Source organism: Chinchilla lanigera, unplaced genomic scaffold (assembly GCF_000276665.1).
Source record: "Chinchilla lanigera isolate Chin_1 unplaced genomic scaffold, ChiLan1.0 scaffold00033, whole genome shotgun sequence".
NCBI classification, from domain to species: domain Eukaryota; kingdom Metazoa; phylum Chordata; class Mammalia; order Rodentia; family Chinchillidae; genus Chinchilla; species Chinchilla lanigera.
In genome coordinates this window covers 6,571,583-6,595,636 of record NW_004955434.1, presented here as the reverse complement: position 1 = coordinate 6,595,636, position 24,054 = coordinate 6,571,583, and the positions used below count along the sequence as shown (strand labels likewise).

The 24,054-nt window shown below is 42.2% G+C and overlaps 1 protein-coding gene across 8 annotated transcripts in view; it reads right to left on the bottom strand.

Moving 5' to 3' along the window:
• Positions 1-2,839: 2,839 nt before the first annotated feature.
• Smarca2 (SWI/SNF related, matrix associated, actin dependent regulator of chromatin, subfamily a, member 2) overlaps positions 2,840-24,054 on the bottom strand; it is a 171,948-nt gene continuing 150,733 nt past the window's right edge. For 6 of the 8 annotated variants that reach the window (XM_005388600.2, XM_005388604.2, XM_005388602.2 and 3 more), the window contains 6 exons: positions 22,141-22,194; positions 12,403-12,508; positions 11,882-11,983; positions 8,819-8,951; positions 4,959-5,101; positions 2,840-3,722 (listed from right to left, as the gene is read on the bottom strand). In XM_005388600.2, the coding sequence (XP_005388657.1) occupies positions 3,687-3,722; positions 4,959-5,101; positions 8,819-8,951; positions 11,882-11,983; positions 12,403-12,508; positions 22,141-22,194 (574 nt within the window). In that variant the 3' untranslated portion in view covers positions 2,840-3,686. The remainder of the gene's footprint in view (positions 3,723-4,958; positions 5,102-8,818; positions 8,952-11,881; positions 11,984-12,402; positions 12,509-22,140; positions 22,195-24,054) is intronic. The other 2 variants (XM_005388605.2, XM_013516311.1) reach the window with 1 other exon arrangement.

The window sequence follows — 24,054 nt, the reverse complement described above, 5'->3', positions numbered from 1 at the left end:
CCAAAGTCTAGAATAACCCACACACTTGATTTCTAGGTCAGGGCCATGGCTCAAGCTCTCATCTGAAAAATTATACTTTAAAGGTAAATCAGCAGTGTTGGAAAAGAAAGGAAGTCTTTAAACACCTCTACTTCCCTGCTCCAATGCACAGTGGTGCACTCTATAACAACGTTTCAGACTATATATATAGTAGGAGTACCTTACATTATATTGAAACAACTGGAGGATTGCAAGCTCAAACTCAACCTGGGCAACTTAGAGACTAAACTAAACCTGGTCTCAAAAAAAAAAAAAACAAACCATGCAGTCCTCTTAATGTATGTAAGTACATTATATGATGTTCACATATCCATGAAATTGCCCGACAGCATATTTCTCAGATAGTATCCTGTTAGGAGATTCATGCCTGTATTTGTTTAATACATTTTGGCTGTACAACAGTACCTTAATTGGAAGTCAAGAGGTATATGTTTAAAATATCGCATTCTAAAGGCCAGGCTTGTGAGAATCATCTCATCTAGGACCATGTTGCTTGAGTTTTGAGCACAGGCTTTACCTCTGATAGGGCTAGACATGCTGCATTGCCTAGCAGGTACACAGAAGAGACTGAAAGTAGAGCTGAGGGACTGATGTGGCCCAGGGCACTGGGCTGGGGGTAGAATAGTTGGAGGTCTATTCTAAAGGTAGGGACAGTGGTAGCTTCAGAATCCAGAATGGGAAGTAGGTGGGAATGCCAGACTGCCTCCATGTGGAACTGAGGATGTGGCTTGAGAGCTACACAGTAGTGTCCCCTTATCCACAGGGAAACACTGTAAGACCTCCAGTGTATGCATGAAAGTGTGGGTTGTACCTAGCCCTATACATGTAGGAAAAAACAATTATGAAATAGTCTACAGTCATGCCATTCCGAACATGCTGGATTTTGTAGGCACTAGGCTTTTGGATGGACTCAAATGGGCTGACCAAGCTGATTGCCAGGACACACTAAACAGGTTGATGGGCAGGCGCAGGGTGGCCCACGACTCACTCTGGGTGTCATTGCTGGTTCTGTGGGATATCATTGCTGCTTTGATCCTTCCCATCCATTAGGGGGCAGCTGTGAGTGCACACAGTAACCAAATTCACATTTGCTCCACCCACTGACAGCACCAAGTGTTTGCTGAGAGAAAGTTTTTAGCCTCCATGATTTCCTCAGGTACTAACAGGATATGCTTAGTGTTCATCCTTTTTATCTTGTGATGATACGAGATGATACAAGGCCTGATGAGTCAAGTGAGATGAATGATGCCAACACTGGGATGGAGTTAGGCTACCACTGGTCTTCTTTGAGCAGATGCATTATAATACTGTGAGAGTTGATCTGATAACGGAGACAGCTGCTAAGTGACTAACGGGTGGGTAGTGTCTACAGTGTGGATCTGCTGCACAAAGAGATGATTCACATGCCGGGGGTTGGGGGTGATGCTCTTCCACCAGTCAAGGAGCACAGCAAAGCAAAGTCTGTCACAGAAACACTACAGAACATTTTCACACAACAGAAATCTTGAACTATAAAGACAGTGGGTTTGATGGCTTTAGAATAGCAATGCCTCTCAAGCCAAGAAGAGATTACAAAAGCCACACAAAATAGGGAAAATATAGAATGGGAGCAAGAGAAAAAAGGCAGTTTTCTTCAAATTAGTACTACATTATCGCAGCACGAAAACTGAATACAGCTATGCTTTCATTACAGTATTCCTACAATCAAATTAAGAAAGCACACCCAACACTGTAATGCTCAGAACTGGAAATTGAGACATGGCAGTTGACATTTAGGGGGAAAAAGGAAGATGAATGCCTTCTGGGTGGGTTCAACTTTCTTTAAAATTCAAAGTAGCATGCAACGTTGACAATTCCATCTATTATAGACACAAGGGTTCCAGAGATCGCTTTTGAAGACTCTAATAAGGGTTAGTGATGAAAGAAAATTCATGTTTTGATCCTATCACCAACAGTTTCTTAGGAAAGGATGCATCAATTTGGGTTGGTTGTGTGAGAACTTTTAAAAAAATACTGAGCCCGGTATGGTAGCACACATCATAATTCCAGCACTCGGAAGGCTGAGGCAGGAAGATTGCTGTGAGATCAGGGTCAGCCTGGGCTACATAGTGAGTTCTACACAGTAAGACCCTGTCTCAAAAACAAACAAACATGGCAATCAAATGCAAAGTATGTACCTTCCCAAAATCATAATTACAAATATGACAGTTTTAGGAGAAGTGGGAAAATACGACAATGGGTTCGCATATTAGATACGAGGCAACTATTGCTCATTATTTTTGGTATGGCTGTGGAACTAGTGGAACTAGTGGTTGGCCTATTTTTTTTTCTTCATTTTTAATTTTATTAGTACTGGTTTGCAGTAAATAATGATTAGACTCCTTGTGGGGAGCTGGTATATGTACATAACACATTTATTTAAATCCTTTTTTTCTCCCTATTTGTGTTAAAGTGTTTGGGGTGAAGTGTGATGACTGCAATTTATTTTCCAATGGCTTACTAAAAGGGCAGGGAGGGGATAAAATAACTTTATAGGTTTTCTGGCTAATAAAGAGAATTTAAGCTATGGGATAAAACTGAAAAGGGATTTAGTGTGGCGTGGTCCTGGAAGCATCTCTTCTATTATTTAATAGTTTACAGTCAGGAAAGTAATAATCTCTTCCCTTATAACACACCTAGATCATTCCAGAAGATTGGGTCTCTCAATCAATTCCACATGTTCTGCAGCTAGAATCTGCCTAGCTTTCTGAAGGAGGCAAAAAGACTTTAATCTCTTAGGAGTCAAAACCAAGAGGCATCATTAGTGGAGCAAAATTATGTTTATTAGGAAAGCACCAACACCACATTCTTCGAAATTACTGGAATTTTATTTGCCTCAGGCTTATGACTTGCAACCAAAGACATTGTGCAAAGAAAGCAAAGATTAAGTACACTTTAGGGAGAAGGAGACAATACACATTGGTAACATAGGAAGTCAGGTGGACAAAAGAAGCCATCCAGGACACTATATAGATCGCAATATTCAATAGCGTTTTCAACAAAACTTTTAAAACCAAGAGCAAAAAAAGGTAAGCAATGTTTACAGTAGACATAAATCTCATACAATTTAAAAAGCATTTTTCAGATCATAGAGCATAAAGTGGAAAAATGTATATGTAGGTGAAATCTAACTACTGTACATTTATCACCTATTAAAGTTGCTTATATGTACCACAGTGTAAAAAAAATAATACCGAACAAATAAAAATCTTGAAAATTGCCTGATGAAAAATAAAATAACCAGTGGCTTTTAATGGCTTCTCCTGGTTACCAGTGCTACAAAAGACAAAAATCTCATCCAAACAGGTGATAAAACCAGGCACAAACCTTTACCAAATTAGACCCACCCATAGAAATATACTATCCACCCACTTTTTCCATCAAAAGCTTTTGTTTGTTTTAATCTTTGAATCTTTGAGGCCCATTTGGTCACAATATGTTACAAACTTTGTGTTTTTTACACCATGATATCATATGTTTGTCTGGCACTATTCTAAAGCTAGTTTATAAGATGATGATGAGGACGCAGAGAGAACCCAGTGCCCAAATGAAAAGTAACTCACTGGGTAGAAATGAGAGAGGGAAAAAAGTATTCAGTTCCACAGGGATCACTCGTCATCAGTCCCACTTGCTTCTGACTGTTCCTATAATGAAAGATAGTATGAAATACACGGGAATGTAAAACATCAAGAAGGCAAAATAAACGATCATGAGGCAAAGGAGAAAAGAAATGACATTTGGGGATTCTGAACACTCTAAATCTCTATAGGAAGACAGAAAGACCCTTACAGCTGTGGCCAACCTCTAAATGGAGAAGAGATGCTCCTAATTGGAGAATCCCAAGCCACACCTTGATGGCTAATATCTTCTATTTTTAGGTGTGTTTTAGAAAATTCATGGGAAAAGCAAAATACACTACATTGGGTATCTGCTGCTTGCTATAAGTTAAGGAACAGAGGAATGTAAATACATGGCTAAACACTTATATCAAGGGGAAAGGTGGAGTGCAAAAGTAATTCTGAAATTTTCCAACCAGACCAGAGCAACAATGTGTTAAAAGAGCAAATCAGCATATATACTAAAATTAGCATATATACTAAAATGCACAGTTATCTTTCCAGAAAGAAAGCGGGTGGGTGGCAGGGAACCCAAGCTCTTCTAGAAAGTGAATGAAATGGAAGGTAGTTTAGAAAGTCTGCCTGCAGCCCTGGGTGCGTACTGGCTCTGTGACTTGGAGCTAAGCATATAACCTAAGTGCTGGTTTCTGTAATATGATGTCACATAGTGCAGACATCTACCCTACAGCATAAGCATTAAACACGCACCACACAGGAAGGTACCTATTTTAGGGCCTAGTTAATAAATGCTCCTTGCATTTCCCAAATGTTAAAAACAACACTGCTAGTACTTCACTGTATGGCATTGTAGGTAGGCACACAAGCTCCAGACTGTAACACAACCTTTTTCTCATTCTTTCTTCCAATCTGCTACATACTAGGTACTGTGGTACGATGCTGAGTGTGACATATTAACTGGCCACGAAGAAAACTCTATTTGTAGCAAGTCAATGCATGGGAAGATTTTTTTAAAAAGGAAGGAAGGGAAGGGAAATTTAGTAGCTTTTCATGTCTAAAGACTATTTAAAAAGCAGTACACAAAGCTCCACATTCTTTGTTCTAAACGAGTGACGGTAAAACTTTTAGAGCGTTCAATGATACAAACAACTCGCTGCGGCATGAGGGCTATAGGTTTGCCACCACTGTCCTAAACCAGGGCACTCGATTCACACCCTTAGTGTTAAAATCCCAAGCATTCATTCCATCGTCAGTCCTGAATGGGAGAAGAATACAGACACAGAGAGGAAGGTAGACGACACTTACATTTTCATCCTGTTCTTCATCGCTGTCAAAATCACTCACTACAGGCTTTGCTTTTCCTCGATTTGGCCTTTTCTTGCCTTTTCCTTTGTCCCGGCCTTTCTCATCTCTCTTATTGAGCTTGATTTTCACCTTAACAGATTTTGCTACAACAGAAACAAAACAGACACCAGTGAGGATTCACAGGGCAACCTTGTACAGAAGTAAAGTGACCCAACCCAAAGGTAACAAACTAAAGGAGCCATTGCGCCTCTTCTCCTTGTCCTTTCTAGGTAACACCCTGTTTCACTGGCAAGTCATTCTCTGTCCAGAACATGAATTATAGAGTCACATGAAATAGGCAGCAAGGGAAAGGATGAGATCTCACTGGGCCCGCTTCTGTTCCCGTCTCCTCACAGCTGATAGGTACAGCACGGTATGTGAAGGGGTGGGCATTTCTTTGATAGAAATTTTGCATTAAAAATATAGATGAGCACAAAAGGACCCATAATTTTATGTTTAGGTAACTCTAGATCCGTTGTAGCAAACTTATGGCATGCATGCTGCGGTGGGCACGCAGAGGCCCCTAGCCAAGTCCCTAGCATGGCGCCAGCAGCCGAACATCAGCTATCTAGGTTTCATTGCAGTTGGCACTTTGTGGTAAGTGGGTTTTGGGTTGCAGTTTGGGCAATCAGTCTCAAAGGTTCGTCATCACTGGTCTAGATGACTTAAAAATAAAACTCAAAGCCAGGCAGAGTGAAACAGGCCCATGATCCCAGTACTCCAGAAGGCTAAGGAAGGAGGATCCAAGTTTGAGCTCAGCCTGGGCAACTTACTGAAACCTTGTCTCAAAATAAAAATACCCCCTCCCAAAAAAGGGTGGGGGGTGTAGCTCAGTACAAAGGCCTTGAGTTCAATCCCCAGTATTAATAACCAAAATAAATAAATTGAAAGAATGGAATGTTTTTAATGGCAAACGTACAAAATGGAAAGTGAAATGGCTTCTGAAAGCTTCCTTTTCTCCCACATTTTTTTCCCCTTATAGTTCTGCTTAGAAAAATGTCTATATCTGCACATATATCCATTTTTCTGTGTATAAATTTATAGGCTTTATGAAGAATGCACATATATATATATACACACACACATTTGAATGTATTACATGGTTTTCACAAAGGGATGTTCATACGTGTCCATATTCCACACCTCACTTTTTTATCCCACGTGGGACACTTTTATGTATCAGCTCATATGTTCTTGACTAATTCCTTCTAAAGCTTGAACACTCTCCATCTTGAGGAACACTACACTGCACTTAAACAATCCCCTGCTGACCTTCCCAGCTTTCCTGCCAATGCAGAGTTGCCATACACCTACTTGTTAACCCACCCTGACAGAATGGAGGGGAGGCAGGGTAGTCACATGCACACGGCCTCTTTCCTAAGAAAGAGTGCTCATTTCCATTCTGACAGGGCTATGCTGAGGAGACAAATGTGCAAAGTGCTACAGCACAAATGTAGGTATGGATGCCAGGACCAAAGATAAGCCACTTCATGGCCTTGGTCTGGGACAGGCACCCACAGACGGCACTCCCAGTACTTGAAGGTAAGTTCACAGAGAATGTGGGCCTCTTATCCAAACCAGTTTCCTAGAATACCATGTTTGAGGTATCTCAAGGCACCCAGACACATTCTTTGTGATGGAGCAAGTCATAGCTCCAGCAGGAACCTTAGAGAGAAGACACTGTCACATGGATTTTATGAAGGGACCTGTGAAACATTTACACAATGAACTTTCCCAGGGAAACAGATGAAAATAGAGTGGTTAATGTGCCCTTCTTCCATCCCAAGTGGGGAAAATGCTAATACACAACACAGAACTCCTAGTCAAGGTTTCAATCCATTACTCCCAGATGTCTGCTACTTAACGTGCTATACGTAGCAGGCCATGGGTGGATATTTATTTGGGGAGAGAAAGGCTCTAAAAACCTGATGCCAGTAACCAGTCATCCTGGGCAGTTTTAAACAGCTTGAAAAGAAAAAATGAAGTCTCTACCTGTATCCAGGTTGACCTGTTCTGGATACGAGACTACAGAAGTCCATACAGGTGTAAAAAATATAGCCATGAGTAGAATGCGGGACATTCTAAAGTTGTCACACTTGTGTGCCAGTGGATTTGGACCTCAAGAAATCCCACCTGCCAGGAGGCTGTAAACAAGCAGGTAATGAACCAAATCATCAGGTGAACCCTCCCACCAGCTACCTATGGTGCTACAACGCACCCCTATAAAGCTCTACTTACCACGCAAGGTAGATAGAATACTGGTCCCAACTGCCAAACTTGTTACTTGGCATGGCAAAAGGCATTTTCCAGGTGACTCAATGTAATGACGTAAATGATACCAGCGTGAGGAACTGAATCTTGCTGACAACTAGAATGAGCGAGGCACTGGGCTACCCTCACCTCCCAGCCTGCTGCCACCTTGCTCTTATGCCAAGAGAAGCAAGCTGAACCTGTGACCTACAGAAGTGTAAGGTGATAGACTTGCATTGTATTAAAGACACTAAGTCTGTGGGAATTTGTTACAGTAGCAATAATGAATTAGACAAAGGTGCAAGAGGTCAGAGCAAGCCTGGTTCAAGGAATAAAATCCATTTTGGACCTTCATTAATGACTGTTAGTGCATCTTGTAGAAAAACTCATTGCGTGCTTTAAAAATGTTCATGTATGGGAAAATTATGGCATAAATTTCACATATAAATGAAATCTAGAAGGCAGCATCTCAAAATGTACTGCTGTATTGGGTAATGAAATTATAAGTTGTTTTTATTATAAAAAAATGGAATCTTTTTCACATTTAAAGTTTGTCTGCCCTGTTTTAAATATGGACTGTAACTAATAGGATGGTAGGGAGTGAAAATATGATTAGGCTTCTGAAGGCAACCTTCTTTGAAATAGTAAGGCTATTACCATGAGGGTAAAATTCAAGGTCTCACCAAATACCTTTCCAATGCAATATTTGAAAAAAGAAAGCGAAACCTGTATTGTGAACAAAATAACAAAAATTTTAACAAAATCAAGATGAATCATCTCTCACCAAAAAAAAAAAAAGAAAACAAAAAAAAACAAAAAAAACATCCTAGGGTGAATAAAATGGACCACACTCTTCCAGTTCTGTTTGAGCACCATTGCTTTAAAAATAACTGCCAAGGACTGGGGCTGTAGCTCAGTGGCACAGCCCCTGCCTGGCAAGTGTAGGTCAAAAGTTCAATGTCTGGTATTAAGAAAAGCAAAAAGAAAATAACTGTTAAGCCAGGCACCGTGGCACATGCCTGGATTCCTAGTATGAGGGAGGCTGAGGCAGGAGGAGGTCACTGAGGAGCTGGTGGCCAGCCTGGGCTACACAGTGAGTTCAAGGCTAGATGGAACTCATGATATAGTGAGACTCTGTCTAAAAAGGAAAAGAAAAACATAAAATAAAATAAATAAAAAGGAAAAGAAAACAATTGCCAAAGTGTGGCCTTGGCTTAGCCACATTCACATCCTGTGGGACCTGGTTAAGAAAGCAGAGAGTCAAGCCCTACAGGTTTCAGAAGCACTGTGCTAAGGCACAGAAAGAAGCTGCTTATACTAACTTTGTACACTAGAACATCAAAGGGAGCATTGCCCAGAGTGCTTGCCGGGACCCCAGCTCCTCACATACTTACCTCAGTTTTACAGATGAGGAAGCGGAGTACAGAGCCTGAGGTGTCCCACCGGGGGAAAGCAGACTAAAGGCTTGAATCCAGATCTGCCCCCTCTAAAGCCCTTTGTATTAGCACCTGACCACTTGCCTCCACAGGTGGTGGGACAAGGGCATGCAGGAAGCAGATGTCTGGACTCACCCTCAGACTCAGACTCCTCTTCCTCTTCCTCTTCCTCTTCCTCATTGCTTTCCTCCTCACTTTCTTCCTCTTTGGCAATTTTCTGCCGTGCGCTCTTAAACACCGACTGTAAGACGATGGAGTCTTCGTAGATCTAAATAGTCAAAGCAGCATCTGTTAAAAGCTGCAGGCCTGGGGTGCACAATCTCAGCATGCTCTTCCTTATGCAGTGCACTAGCTTTGTTTTACAGGAATGGTATTAGAAACATCACCGTGGGAGCCCATGCTTACATAAGAAACACTGAACCTAAATACAGGCAGGGAAATTCCTACGGGAGCAAATCTAAATGCAAAGACATTTCAAAGTGTGTGTGCTCTTGGGGGTGACAGGTGAATAAAATGCCCACATCTTTGACGACAGAAAGAGAATTCACAAAACTATCTTTCAGCTGTGCATGGTGGTGCACATATGCCTATAAAGCCAACAAATTGGGAAGCTGAGGCAGGAGGGTTACAATTCAGAGCACAACCTGCACAATTAAGCAAGACCCTGTCTCAAAATAAAAATAAGGGCCATGATGTACTTTAGTGCAAAAGCTCTGGGTTCATTCCCCACCACTGAAAAAAAAATCTAATAAGTATTACAGTAATACTATGGTAAAAGAATCTCTTTAAAGTGGTATTCCATATTACTGAGCTCATTGGTGCCAGCCAATACATATCCAGTCAACACCCTATTTTTTGGGCCGGGGATATAGCTCAGTGACATAAGCTCCTCCCTGGAAAGTGCAAGGTCCTGAGTTGGATTCCTGGTACCAAAATAATAAATAAATAAAACACTCTATTTTTAGTGCATGCGCACACCTGGTGCAGGTATCGACAAAGTTCACAATTCTTTCCCTCAAAAACAGAACTGGTATCTGATCCAGCAATCCCACTTCTGGCTATGTATCTAAAATACTTTAAAGCAGAGTATACCTATGGTCATAAAAACATTATTCCTAACAAGCAAGTGCTAGAAGCAATGCAAATTATCTACGCATAGATGAATAGCTAAAGAAGATGTGGTGTATATATACACAGTGAAGTATTATTCAGCCCTGAATACGAAGAAAATCCTGTCATAAGCTACAAATAAAATAAGCCATGAGGACATTTTGTAAAGTGAAATAATAAGCTACCACTGAGAGATACTGAAGGACTCCACTTATAAGATAGGAGGTACATAGCTGAGTTCACAGAAAAGAAGTGGAATTGTGGCTTTCAGCCAGGGTAGGGGAGAGGAGAGAGTTGCTTTAGGTACAGAGTATCAGTTCTGCAAGATGAAAAAGTCTTAGCGATCTGTCACATAACAATGTGCATAAAATTAACACCGTTGGAGATGTACACTTAAGTTTTATATTGCCTTTTTACAAAAACAGCAAAAAATTTTTAAAGGAAAAAGAAAAGTCCTTGCTTTCTAGGACTATTTTGCTTTTACGGGAAAGATGAGTGTGCATTTTCTTTTTTTCTCTTAAGCCTTGAGTGCTACGGGAAAATGAACACTAGCAGAGAGAGCAAACGTGGGATAATCAGAGTTGGTGGCTCTTGAAAGTGAAGAGGATCCCACGAGGGGTGGGAAAGGAGAACAAATGAGGCAAGTGGAAAGGCAAGAATAAAAAAGATGTATCTGGGATGACACCACCGTCACTTCCTGGGCTGGGACATAGTACCTGCTATGCAAGACGTTACTCTCCGGTGGAGATGTGAAAAGCTACCCAGGACCTCAAAGCTTAAAGAAGTGCATGTCAGGAGCAGCTGCCTGTGGGATCTGTGTGATGGGGCCATCAACTGTTTAGGTTGGGAGTAGCTGGGATAAAGGCGTCAGGGTGAGGTGAGAGGGTGACTGGAATCAGCACTTCATGGAGATCAAGTTCACCCTGGAGAGCGCTTGGGAAATCCCGAGCCTGAGGAGCAGCAAATGGGCAGAGTAAAAAGATAAGCTAGTGTCTAGGACGTGACCCCAGTCAAGGGCTGTTTGTCACCTCACTGCAGCTGTGAAACAGTCCAGACAGAGGGGTTGTGGGACCAGAAAGGGACTAGATGCATATCAGAATTAATAATGTCTTCCTGATCTAAGGAACACAGAAACCTCTCCAGAGACTACAATGATCAAACAAAAAAAGGATTGTCTGATTCCTCCAGTTACCCGCTTTGCCTTTTCTTTAGCGGGTCTCTAAATCAGATGGCTTGCTCTCCACATGTCTTGTTTTGGTTAACAGTACTAGTAATGGCTGTTAACCCGGAAAGGCAGAGTCTGCTGAGGGCACGTCTTGAAGATTCAGTGTTCTTTAATTTGATGAATGGAATTGACATCCAGGCAAAAGATTAAGGTCAGCAAAGAAGCTTAATAGCGGCTTAAGATTGCGTTGCTTGGCAGACACACTGACCAGACACTTCATTCTTACTTCTTCACCGGTCAGGAGAGCATTAGGTCAAAATACAGGTAGAAAAAGGTGACTTCCAACAAAACATGAGAGTAACTGAGGTGTAATTAAAATGAAAGTATCCTTCACCTTCTTATTTTAATAAATTTGGTGTCACTTATATCCTATTAGACTTGCTAACTATGGAGAAGGGAATGTAACGAGAGTTATAATTGAACCGATAAAGTTTTTAAAAAGCAATTAGAGGCAGTTTTTTCCCTATGCTTTGTTTTAAATCAGTACTTTCAACTGCTGATGCAAAGTTACACTGAGAAAAATCATGGTAAACATAATTAAATATAGGGTTTCTCCAAAAGCAAAAAAGGTATGGCAGCTTTTCAAAAAGGATTACCTTAAATGGTTCATCTGAATTCCTTCTCCCATTAGCGACAAACCTAGAAGGGAAATGGGGGAGCCCAGCTCCCCAGCTATGACACAACAGTAATTTGAAAATGCCAAGGCCTTGATAGCCTCACACAGGTAGCAGAGAATATGACCTGTTTTTATTTTTCTTCTGCTGGAGTGAAGTAGCCATGTCTCAGAATAAAAGTGAAATGCTCTACTTGAAAAAACACAGGCATATTCAAGGTTAGAGCTCTGCAGGCAAGTAGAGACGCACCTGGGATCCCTCCAAGTTGAAGGTCTGAGCGTTGTGACAGAGAAGCATGACATCTTTCTCCAGGTCGCCCAGGCTCCGGTACTTGTGATTACGAATTCTCTCCTGATGACAATTGTGGGTAAAATAGAGGGAAGGAAGGAAGAGGAAAATACAACAATCAGTACTTGAGAAAGCCTGATCTTCTCCTTGTCGTCATAGCCTACAGCCCTGGTGGGGGATGGCACTGCTCAACCCAAAGGGCGCCACTCACTGAAAACCCCTCCCACCAGTGCCCCTTCACCTATCGGGGAGGAAGGAGCTCGGGACAGTAAACAAAACAGGCAGGGTGAGTCATACAAAAACTCTGAGCATAATGGTTACACAACACACACAGGCGTAAAGACAGCCTTGCCTCTGGTGGCGAGCCCTGTGTGTGTCGGTGGTAGACAAGATGCCCCTGCTGACTCCCACCTCTACCCACCTCCATGCATTCATACTTCTTTATTTACTGGAAGAATAAAGTTAGTGAACAACATATCTACCTTTATTTTTTTGAAATCCACTGGCTTCCTAATTAATTCATAGTATTCTGGTAACTCTTTCCTGGAAGGTAACTGAATGAAGACTTCACTGAGCTGCCGCCCTGAACTGTAGGATGGGTGAAACAAACAGAAACAAAGCAGATCAAGCACTCCTCAGTGACGGTTTTGCTGCGGCTGACATCAAGTCATATGAAAACACAATTAGGCCCCCGTTCCTGCCACAGAGGAGAAGTATTCTGTGGATTTCTTTTACAGCGAATCTCTCGTTATGCTATTTAAAATATCCTAGTTAACCCAAAATTGCACTTTAAATGAATAACAGAGTTGGTTAAAAATATACACAGCCATTAGTTTCAGTCTCCTTTGTCTTCAAATTCATTGTATATTTAGAAATAACTCCAACTATACTCTGGAAACTCAAAATGAAAAGCTTTTGTGTACACCTAGTGACTGTTTGGTCTCAGAGCACTGTGCGTGCTGTCAGCCACACACACCTCTGTCACTTGCTGGAGGAAACCCTTCATCTCAGCTCACTGCACTCATCGTGTGTGGAGCAATTTGGGCAAAAAGGAACAAATGTCCTTGAGCACAGGTAACTCACATTTCTAGGGTCAGGGCTGCACGATTGCCCCCAAATTTGTGGTGGGTTTATTCAAAAGCAGGTCTAACAGTTACAAATGCTTAGCACTTTGTAATTTTGAAAAATAGGCTGCCAAGCTATATAAGCTTTCACATCCCTTCATACTGGAAGCAGACACAGTTAAAGGAACAAAGATATAATTTAGGTTCAAGATCCTAATATCTGATTTGGCCTACCCTGATCAATAACAGCTTGTGATATATGCTATAGTCATTTTTCACAAAAATCTGGCTCCCCTTATGATGCCATCTCTAGCTCCTTTGTGAAGCCAGAAACATCAAAAAATGATCATAAATCACTGCCATGAAAATTTCAGGTGATTCTAGGAGTGCTCAGGAACGCTAGGAAGCAGTGGCAAAGCATGAGTGACAATATGCTGTTTTAATCCATGGTCTCAGTTGTATAATTAAAAAATAATCATAATGACAGTTATCATAAAAAAGGCATGCGCAGTAACTCAAATGGTTGCCTAGCAACCAGTGGGGAAAAAGCTGAAGTGCAAAGGGGTCTGCATAAATTAACCGAAAATGCTCTGTCAAAGGGATGGGCGAGATTGTCTGCTATTCTGGGTCACTGTTTTATTTTTCTAATGCATATATTGGCCTTATGAATACTAAAATGAGGGACAAATACAAGAGGTTTAGGACTATAGAACCCGAGGGAATTGGATTTTTAGATTATTGTGGCAAGGTGTTCCCTCACCCTTACAACCACCCTACTCCACCTCCCTGCAGGCTGAGAAATGCGCTTGTACTTGCAGAATTTATGTCACGTAAAAACCAGCTTATTTACTATCACCTTTAGCATAGCACCACAGTCTCTGGCATATTCTTCTACCATCCTAAGAGTTATAAATGCAAACATTTTACTCATTTGAAAAGGGATATATGAAAGGCAGTGAGAAGAATGTGTAGATCCTATGAGGGACTTCTTAAACATTAGCATTCTTTATAACCTAGGATGGACCCAAAAGTCAGACCTCTTTGTGATTGTGGGTTTAACAACTGACCTTCTGTGACATCTTCACAGTGTCATTTCCTACATTGCCAACAGAGGGTGTCATTTTTCTATTGACAGATCACAAGCACATCTTTGCTTTGTATGCCTGTGACAGACACACTCCTAATTTCACTGTGCTTCTGGTGAAACAAGAGACATGGGCAAGGAGTGTGATGAAACTCAGGGGCAGCAGTACGCGGTGGCAAAGGCATCCTGGCCTGCCATCTCCTCAGTCAGGACACAGAAATCCTGAACCCCACCGGAAGGCATGTTTAGAGCTATCTGTGCTCATAAAGGGGAGAGCTCCATGCTGTCAGACTGGGCACCAATGCCGTCCAAAGAGAAACAAATTTATTCTGTTCTAAAAGTAAAGTCTCACTGGACTTGATGGTCTCTGCCACTTTGCTTTTTCTCTGCCAGAGGACATAGACAAGAGGATGACCCCAAAGCCGCAAAGGAAGGTGTCTCCTCAGTATGTTGGTTGTATCACCATTCAACCTCTCGGCCTGGCTGTCCTAGTCCTCCCAGACATACCCTACTCCTGGTTTGTGCTACTGACAGACTTCTTCTCTACTAGTCACAATAGCGTCTCTTCTGTGGACCCCCATGGGCCATCTCAATCCTCCTTTTCTGACCCACCCCAGGTTTCCAGCCCTGACCCATCTCTCATTGCAGGGCTGAAAGCTACTTTTTATGTTTTTGCCCTCTTCAAATACATCACGAGCTATCCAGGATCAAGAATCCATTTGCCATAAAAAGAGGAAATTCTCCTAAATATGCTGCTCTTCTCTCAGTGCCTCACTGCCCAGAACATCATTCTTCCACAAATGTAGTTTTCCGTCTCCCCCGCCCAAAGAGTGCAAATGCTTTACATGAAATCAAATCCTCTCGCATCTCTGCCAGACCCATGGCTTGCCTGCAATCTTAGGCAGGCTGAGTCTGGGGTCCTCAGCTCCATGCAGCTTTCACAGAACCTACACAATGCCCTGAAGCAGAGAACCACTTGCTAATGGATTGTAAAGTAACTTGTTCTCCCCGAAACTACAGGTTAAAATGACAAAAGTGAAGCAACTCCATAGCATTTTGAATTCTTGGGATTCCTTTCTTGAACTTGAGCTGCACACAGGCTTTTAAACATACCTTTTCAACACTTTGTTTTCTGTACCAGAGTATTTTTTTAAGTCCAGAACAATGGACTAATTCTAATTGTACAATGGTCTGTAGCAGGTGATCTGATTTTGTTGAAATGCTTATCCTATCTCAAAGTATTTTCCATTATGTCATTTTGTACAATTTAAGGCCTAGGTATAAATTGCTAAGTCAGAATGCCCTGCTTCCTGCAACAAAAGCAAGAAACCCAGTCTTAGTACACAGAAGGCTTAGATTTCAGCTCCATTTGTACAATTATCTATCTCAGACTAGGAACTGTGACTCTGCTTAGGCAAAGACGGGATGGGGGAAGAGCTAACCTGCAATACAAATGCAAATGACTACAGTGGACTTAGAGTTGCCAGGTACAAGTGGGCAGCGCCTTGCCTCTACAGAGGTGAAGGACACATGGATACAGCCTTGATCACATGGATTCAGTGGAAGAGCTGTACACTATACTTATAAATGGTGGTTTGCAAACCCGCATATATAATGCGCACGCATGTGCAGACACGCATTCTCAGGCAACTGAGGTTTAATTTGTCATGCTTCATCTAGAAACCAATTTTTTCCCCATTACCTCCACAAACCAAAAGGCAGTATCTTCACATCTATCTTACTGTGCCTCTAAAATGGAAACTGCATAGATTATTCATTGTACATAAACATCAGCATTACCACTGATTACATTTCAGGTATAGTTGCAGGCATGCTAAAGATTACCTAGCAGCTAAAAAACATAGGCCTTTAAAATATTAGGTGTTATGTCTTTCTGTGATTTTTTTTTTCAAACAAGTCTAAAGCAAGAAGACTGATACTGGTCAAAGTGGTTTTTATTTTCACTGTTTTATGATTTTTATTTTTGTTACCTGCTAGTTGGTTGACAACTCCATATAGCAATTCCTGAAAAAGAGATCTCATAACTAATGAAGGTTAAAAAACTTGGCTATTTAACTCTGTAAGAAAATGACATCATAATTTAGAATACCCACTAAGGGTGGGAAGGATTTGATAGGAAAATTATTAGGGTTCTAAAGGAATCACACACAGGAAATCATTTGGGAAGAAAACTTTTAAAACGAGGTCCACACCGCAGGGTGGTATACGGAAAGCACGCTGGGGCTTCCCAGTGTCAGCTTCCTGTCATGTTTAACACAAGCTACTGAAAAACTGCCTCATGAGCACAGTTGCACTCTGGTATCTGGAGAACCCCAGAAACCCGAGCCAGTCCTGAAAGAGGTGTCACAAGAACCCTGTATGCACTGCTGAACTCTCTCATCTCTCCCACTGAGTATTCATTGGAGATTCCTAACAAACCTGGACTCTGACCTCCCAGGCTCCTGAAGCATCTAAAAAGCAACAACAAAACACAGCAGGGTGAGCGTGGCTTTGTTTTCAAGTGTGGAACCGGAAGCCGTCACAATCATTCTAACCTACGGCTCAAAAAAGTAGACACATAATGTTCTTCAGTTATTGAGAAAAACAAGGTTGCATCAGACTCATGCGAGGTGAAGGCCACAATATTAGTGGAACTAAAGGGCCTGCTGGGCTGAGCCAGAAAAGCACCAAGCACGTTCCCACATCTTAGATGCAATCACACACCCTGTTAAATAATTTTCATTTTTGTGACCTACAAATGGCTGAAATGCAGGTAAAGATATATGCCTGAAAATGTTCATTTGGATTATTTAAATTAATTCAAAGCAGCTAAAATGTTTAACAACCAGGGAAAGGGCAAGTAATGGCAGGCTAGAGAGTGTAAAGTTGTGTTTTTAAAGCATATAAAAAAATGTCTGTTAGGACATTATAAAAAACCAAAACACTCAAGACATAAAATTATAAATGTGGTACAACTTCAAAGTTTTAAAATAGGCATAAAATAAGGAGAGCTGGGTATGGACATGTCCATAATGCCCCCATTTCTGGGAGGCTGAGGCTGGAGGACGGCAAGTTTGAGCAGAAAGCCCTGGGTTTAATCCTCAATAAATTTTTTTTAAAAAAAAATTTTAAAGGGCAAGAGGAAATATGCCAAAGCATAAACTCCAATAATGTACTCTTCTTCAACAAAGCGATTTATAATTGGTGTTATTTAGAACTGTATTACCCACAAAGTAGGTCTCAACATTTAATATTAGGCTACCTTCTTTGAAAACCTGTTTCAACTCAAAAATCTCATTTTTCCCAGAGGAATAATGTCTAAGGTTCATATGGCCAACTTGTATTTATTATATCATGGCAATCAGCATGTTTTTACCAACAGGCACCTTTTAACACTATCAATAAAGCCAAGTAAATAATTAAATTAAACTCTTATCTAAAACCAATCTATTGTACAAAGTTCCCAGATATTTCTTCAGATTCTTTTGTTGTATTTGCTACAGTCATAGGTGCTCACAAAAGGACATGTGATATGGAGAGGGCTGGTTTTTTTTTTTTTTTTTTTGGACAAGCATTTTGCGGAAACATTTCTGAGCACTGTAAATTTACTATCACTTGACTTTCAGAAAAGTGGACTAAGAACATCTAGTTTCCTGACCTCACCTGATATTTCATAATAGCAGGTCTGGGTATGAAATTTTCACTGTCCTCTTTCTAAACATTAAATGGCCTCCTGCCTCCCTGACCAGCCAGTTTTCACCACCTCATCTTGGAGACTGGCTCTTGTCTCTTAAGAATGTCTCCTGGCCAACTGTAAAGGCACATGCCTATAATCGCAGCTACTCTGTAAATCCAAGCTACTCAGGAGGCAAAGAGGCAGGAAGACCCCAAATTTGAGACCTGCCTAAACAACTAAAAATAAAAGGGGAGTGAAGTGGGGCTGGGAATATAGCTTGGTCAGAAGGCTCTAGGTTCAGTCCCAAGTACTACAAAAAGAAAAAATAAATTATGCCTTTTTAAAAATAACATAAGGACTGACCACCTCTTCTGCTGAATATTCTGTCCTTTGATCCTGTGGTACATCGCCTCCATTCCTTATTAGTAAAAATGATTCAAAGCTTTTGCCTGAATTGTGAGCAAACACAAAGCATTTGCAGGCAAACAAAATCCAATGCCTCTCCATCTGTGCGCAAGTCCCGAATGCTGCTTTGTTTCACGGGTAGCGGGCGGCAGGCTTCAGCGTTGCTTTTCCTATCATGGCCATTTTACAAATTCTAAAGACACATGAGGTGTGACTCTAAAGGATTAAGTCAAATATTCTTCCCGTGAACACCCAAGGACATATATATCCAAGTCAGTACTAAATTTCACAGCAATTCATTTTTGATTAAAAGGTTCATGGAGTCATTTTAAAATGCTCAGTTTATGAGCCCTATAAGAAAATCTGTTCTGTTATTTCCAGCTGGGATCCTTCCTTTCCTGAGAGGGGTCTATGCAGATGCCGGCCCTAAGTTTGAGAGGCAGAGACGCTGAGGAGAGGGGCTTCAGGGCCAGGCTCATTTTGGGAGCCAGGGGAGGCCTTCCGTGCTTCAGAAAGCCGATGGTTAGAAGTGTACTTGTGGGCCACGTACCTGCTATATGTGGGTCAAACTGGCTGAGCAACATGGTTAAGTGTCCAGTCACCAGAAATCACAGCAGCCTGAGCTAGTAAACATTTAATGTATCAGCATTTATAGGGCAAAATAAAGCACTGGGACCCACAATTTCCTGAGCACTTTCTTTCTGGACTAAATGTATTATCCGGGCTCTAATTCAGCATTTCCTAAAGTGTGCTTCACAGTACATCAGCTTAATGGATTATTAGTAGTGTTCTTTGAAAAGGGAGTTCACTGGTCAAGTGAGTTTGGGAACACTGGTTTATATAAAATCCAACAGCTTACTTGAGAGCAAGGCTCCTCAGAGTCTCTCAGTGGCCTTGGACTCCGAGAGGGAGTTGGGGTACAGTAATTGGACTACCACACTCCAGAGGCCACATCCCAGACAATGCACCAGGCTTTGACCTTACTAGGCTTCTACTACAAGATCAACTGTCAACCCTATGCTGGGTCCACAGTATCTGATACAGACAGTAAGAATGGCTTTTCACCTAGATGCAGATTTCCTACAAGTGCATCTATCTTCTTGGTCACTCGGCTATTTCCTGGCAATTTCTATACAATCTATTTAGAACAACTAAAGGCAAAGGGGCTTGAGTATAAGAACCATCCTAGCAGCTCCCCTCCCCGTTTAAAAAAATGCAGAATGTTTGGTGCCAGGGATGCTAAAAATATATTTTGTCTAAAAGAGCTTATTGTGTGGTCCTAAAGGGGAAGTCAATATTAACAAAATCACAATATCAAGAGCTATTAAATAGGCATGGAGAAAACTTAGGTTTGCTGTGGTGCAGTAGGGGAGGACTGGGTTACTACATATGCACACACACACATACACACACACACACACACCATGTAGACCCCATACACATAGACTTTCCTTCTACATGCATTCATTCTGCAAATGGCACCACCATTCACACTCACCACCACGACAGAGAGCCAAGAGCTATCTAATTCCTCCTCCTCGCACATCCAGTCTGCACAAATCTTATCATTCACACCTCTGAGTACATATTCTCTTGTTTTCCTCTCCACTGCGACTTCCTCTTGAAGGATGCAGCCTCCTCCACCACCGTCCTTCCCTGATGCCTCCTTCACAGCGCTATCAGAGTGCCAGTCCCCAGTGCCAATCTGACTGCGTCCCTGGGACTCTCTCAAGTCCCCCTTTCCCTCAGGAGAGCCACAAGACACCACACACTCACTGGTCAGCACACCCTCTCATCCACAGCTCGGGGGTGTCTCTTCTGTGAAACAGTGTTCTGGACAGTCACTGCAAGAGCACAACTCCTACCCGAGAGATTCGGGACCCCAATGCCTCCCAGGTGTTCACAGCATCTGGGTCTACTCTGCTGCCTCTGTAGCCTCATGGCTGCTGTCACCCTCTTCCTCTGCACCTGGGCCTTAGCCACACTGGAACACAGGGTCACCAGGAGCCTGCTTTTCCATACTTCCTTGGCTGTCACATCCATATGACTCAATACCTCGGCCTCGCCCTCTCACCATAGTCTCTTCGGGCAGTTCCTACACACAGGTAACATGAACCTTTCCACTCCTGCTCCATCCCTCTGCTTCACCCTGTGCATCATCTTCAGACTGGTCCTTGCAACATTCACTTGTGCATCTCTTCCCAACTGGGATGTAAGGCATTCCATTTCCTTCATTTTCCCCATTTTCAATACTTACAGAGACAGACACAGAAAACGCTCAGTACTTTCCAACACAAAGATTTTTTCAGTTGCTTGGAGGGAAAGGTTAATTCATAATACAACCTCCAAACTTCATGTCATCAGCTTGTGCTTACAGGAAAAGGGAGCGGGTGTGACAATGGGAATGAGACAGGCTCCAAGCAGCCCTGAGGAAGCAAGCACTGAGCCTCTTGCTATGCCTTTGGAAATTGTAGTTGAAATGTGTATTTAGTAGAAATGGATTTATCTAGGTCCTAACTATATATGGTTATATCATCTACCCTCAAATAGCCCAGACATGACATCAGGCTCTTGCAATTCCCTTTCAAGTTATTAATCCACTTTTCACAGTCACATGATCACTTTGACTGAAGAAAAGAAAAGAGAAGGGGCAAGCGGAAGAGGAGCACAGGCTGGTCCTTGCTCACAGGGATGGTCAGTGAGCCTGTGTTATGCCATTTGGACCACAGGCCTCCTTTCTAAGTAGTAGGGATGAAAGATCTGCCCAACCTGGTTCACTGTTTAAACTGCCCCAACTTAAATAGTCAAGTGTGAGTTGTTTTGATCCCTAAATTCAAATTCAGGGTGAGTTCCTTCTCACTTTGGCAAAAGCAGATCATAATTCTTCATGTGTCTTAGGAGACACCATAGTGTGTCTCTGGCTTCTTGGATTAATCACTATTTACTGAACAGCAATAAGAAATACAAAAACATCGACCATGCTGCCCATCCAACTTATCTCTACATAGACCTGGGCAGGTACAAATCACCTCCAGTTTTTAACTCCTTAGGAAAAGAATGTGACAACGAGTGATCAATATTTACTCTGATGTCCAGGGTACAGCCTCAACTCTTTGTCCTTCTGGCCCTAGATTAGATCTTATCCTGACCGGATAAAAAAGATGGTGCAAAAGACATCACTGAGTCAGTTGACAAAGTTGGAATTTGGGTGATCAAACATCGTATCAATATATTCAAAAGCATAGACTAATCAAAAGGGAGAAAGAAATGTGGTTTTCTATATACTGGAAACAACTCTTAACTGTGTATCACACATAGCTATCTTTCCAACTAAACCAATACCATCTAACCCCCATACTATCTTTAGGAGAAAAGTACTTCTGCTTCCCAACCAACTGAAGCAAAGGACAGAGTGGTTGGATAGATGGCCCTACACTGTTTGCCACCCTACACGACAGGCAAGCCCAGAGGCCACATCTTGAAACACAACCCAATGCACAGAGAGGGCAATGAGCAAGCATCCTGCACACCCGTTGCCATCAGCTCCAGGAGGCAGACAGAACAGCGCACACATGTACACTGCTTCATGTCACGGAGATCAAGTCACCCCAGGTGCTTTGCATTAAGCTGCTACGCCAAGCCAGCAGAGTTCAGACGCCTGCAGAACATACAGCAGCAGCTGAGCTGCAAAGCAGCAGAAATCCATCTCCGAGGCGCTGTAGGTTGTAGGGAGGCTTTCACATAGCTCCCATCACCTTTGCAAGATGTATTTACCGCACAGACGCTCCCAGATTAAAACACGGCACAAGCAACTTCAAAGCCACGGCAAGTGGTTAAGAGCATCAGTGCCTCAATGCCCCATGCCAAGAAGGGGAAATTTGGGGGTAATCAGAGAAATGTGCTTCTAAAGGCTGATTCTATGAATCAGTTCATTTCATGTACCATAAGATACCTGCATTTAGAGACACGGGAATATAAGACAGATCCTGACCTGTTTCCTTCTATTTCCAACTGAGAATTACTGGGCACCTTCTCCACGTTACACCTGTGGTAGAGTAGAAAGAACACTAGAGTCAGAAGACCTGGGTCCTCCTCCCGGCCCAGCTCCTTCCTCCCAGGCTTGATGACCTGACAGAATTCATTTCACTCTCAGAATCTGCCTTCTTGGGAAGATGCTTGGAACTTCGTCCTGAGAAAAACGAACACTTCTCCAAATGTGGAAAGGAAATGGATTTCCTAGCCTCTGTGAAACTTCGCCTGCTTCCTCCTGTCCCATTTCTCTCCACAGAGGCCTCCTCAGTGGTTCCAGAAGCAGTGGCAATGGATGGGAAAACACTCACTAGACCTGTGAGCGATCATGAGACATTGGCATCAGCCTATCTGACTCTGGCCCTTCATTTGTAAAAGGTGGACACTTACCTTGGAGAGGAGTTGTGACTGTGAACTAGGATAAAGTGGCTTTGTTACAGCAGCCAGGACATGGAGAATGTTCCTAATCAGAATCCTTAGTTTTCAACCCAAACTAACCAGTCAGCTCTGCTACCCAGAACTCTATGCTTTCATTATAGATCACTGAATGAGGAGTCTTCAGCTGGAAATGAAAATAAGCCACTACCTAAGGTTTTGGGCTTCCCGGGCCTCTAGGAGAACCTCTTGGGAATTTTTCATAGTGCAACACAGGTAACCTTTAGCATGGTGGCAGGAGAGCAGCAGTAGGTTTGAACACATCTTGGGGAAACCCTCCATCTTATTTAGATCTTCCTTTAGGCAAAAACAGCATCCTGTAGTGTGCACAGCCAGTGCCAGCCCTCACAAGACCGCCATCCCACTCTGCCTTAGAGCAGAGGCATTTAGAGAGAGACCAGCTCAAATCCTAATCAGAGGCTGGAAGTGCATGCAGTACTCCAAGTAAGCAATCAGTAGGAATGTCTGGGATACATGGACGAGCAGGAGGGGCTGTGCTAGAAGCTAAAGCTGGGAAGGATATCAGGTTCAGTACCTGGAAGGCTATGTTTCCTATGCCAAGAATTCTGATCACCACTGGGCAGGAAATAGGAAGCTACTGAACGCTAAGTAACAAGAGGACATGATACTATCATGCACCTCAGAAGGAAGACAAACCAGGAACAGCTGGGGAGGGGGTGGCTAGTGGAAACCAGAGGAGAGACCCTTGGAGACCTGTGTGGCAAGGAGACTTTGAGTACCTGTCACAAATAGGGCATAGGACAGGGAAGACTTTTGTTGTTTCACCGTTAGGACCTCAGGCTGATGATAGTGTTGGCCAAAGAGATACAGAAGTCAAAGCAGACTATGTCATCTCAGAAAGTGTAATAGAGGCAGTGAGAGGAACCTGGGAATGACAAGTACCATCATGGGCATTTTACAGAACCTGCTCAAGTTGGAGAAAGGAAAGCTTCTACAATCTGAGACTAATAGAGATTATAACTCAGTAGAAATGCCAGGTTCTGGACAAAAGAGATATTAAGAGAATAATTCAAATCATTCTGAAAGGAAGATATATATATATATAGCTTGGGGAAAAAAGGAGAAGTACAACAACAAAGTGCTAAATAATGACATGGCTTTAGTTTTACAAAGGTGTATATTACCAGTGCTTTCATACTGAGCTACACTGCATTTTTATTTTTATTTTATTTTATTTTATTTTTTTTTTTGGTTTTTCTCCGGTACCGGGAACCGAACTCACGACCTTGCGCTTGCCAGGCAGGGGCTTTTGCAGCTGAGCTAAATCCCCAGCCCCGGAGTGGTGATAATTTAAATCCTTGTCTTGTTCCTGAGTTTAGAGTGAAAGCTTTCAGTTTTTGACCATTTAATATGATGTGAGGTGTTAATTTTTCATAGATGGCCTTTATAAAATTAAGATAATCTATTCCAATTTTCTGTA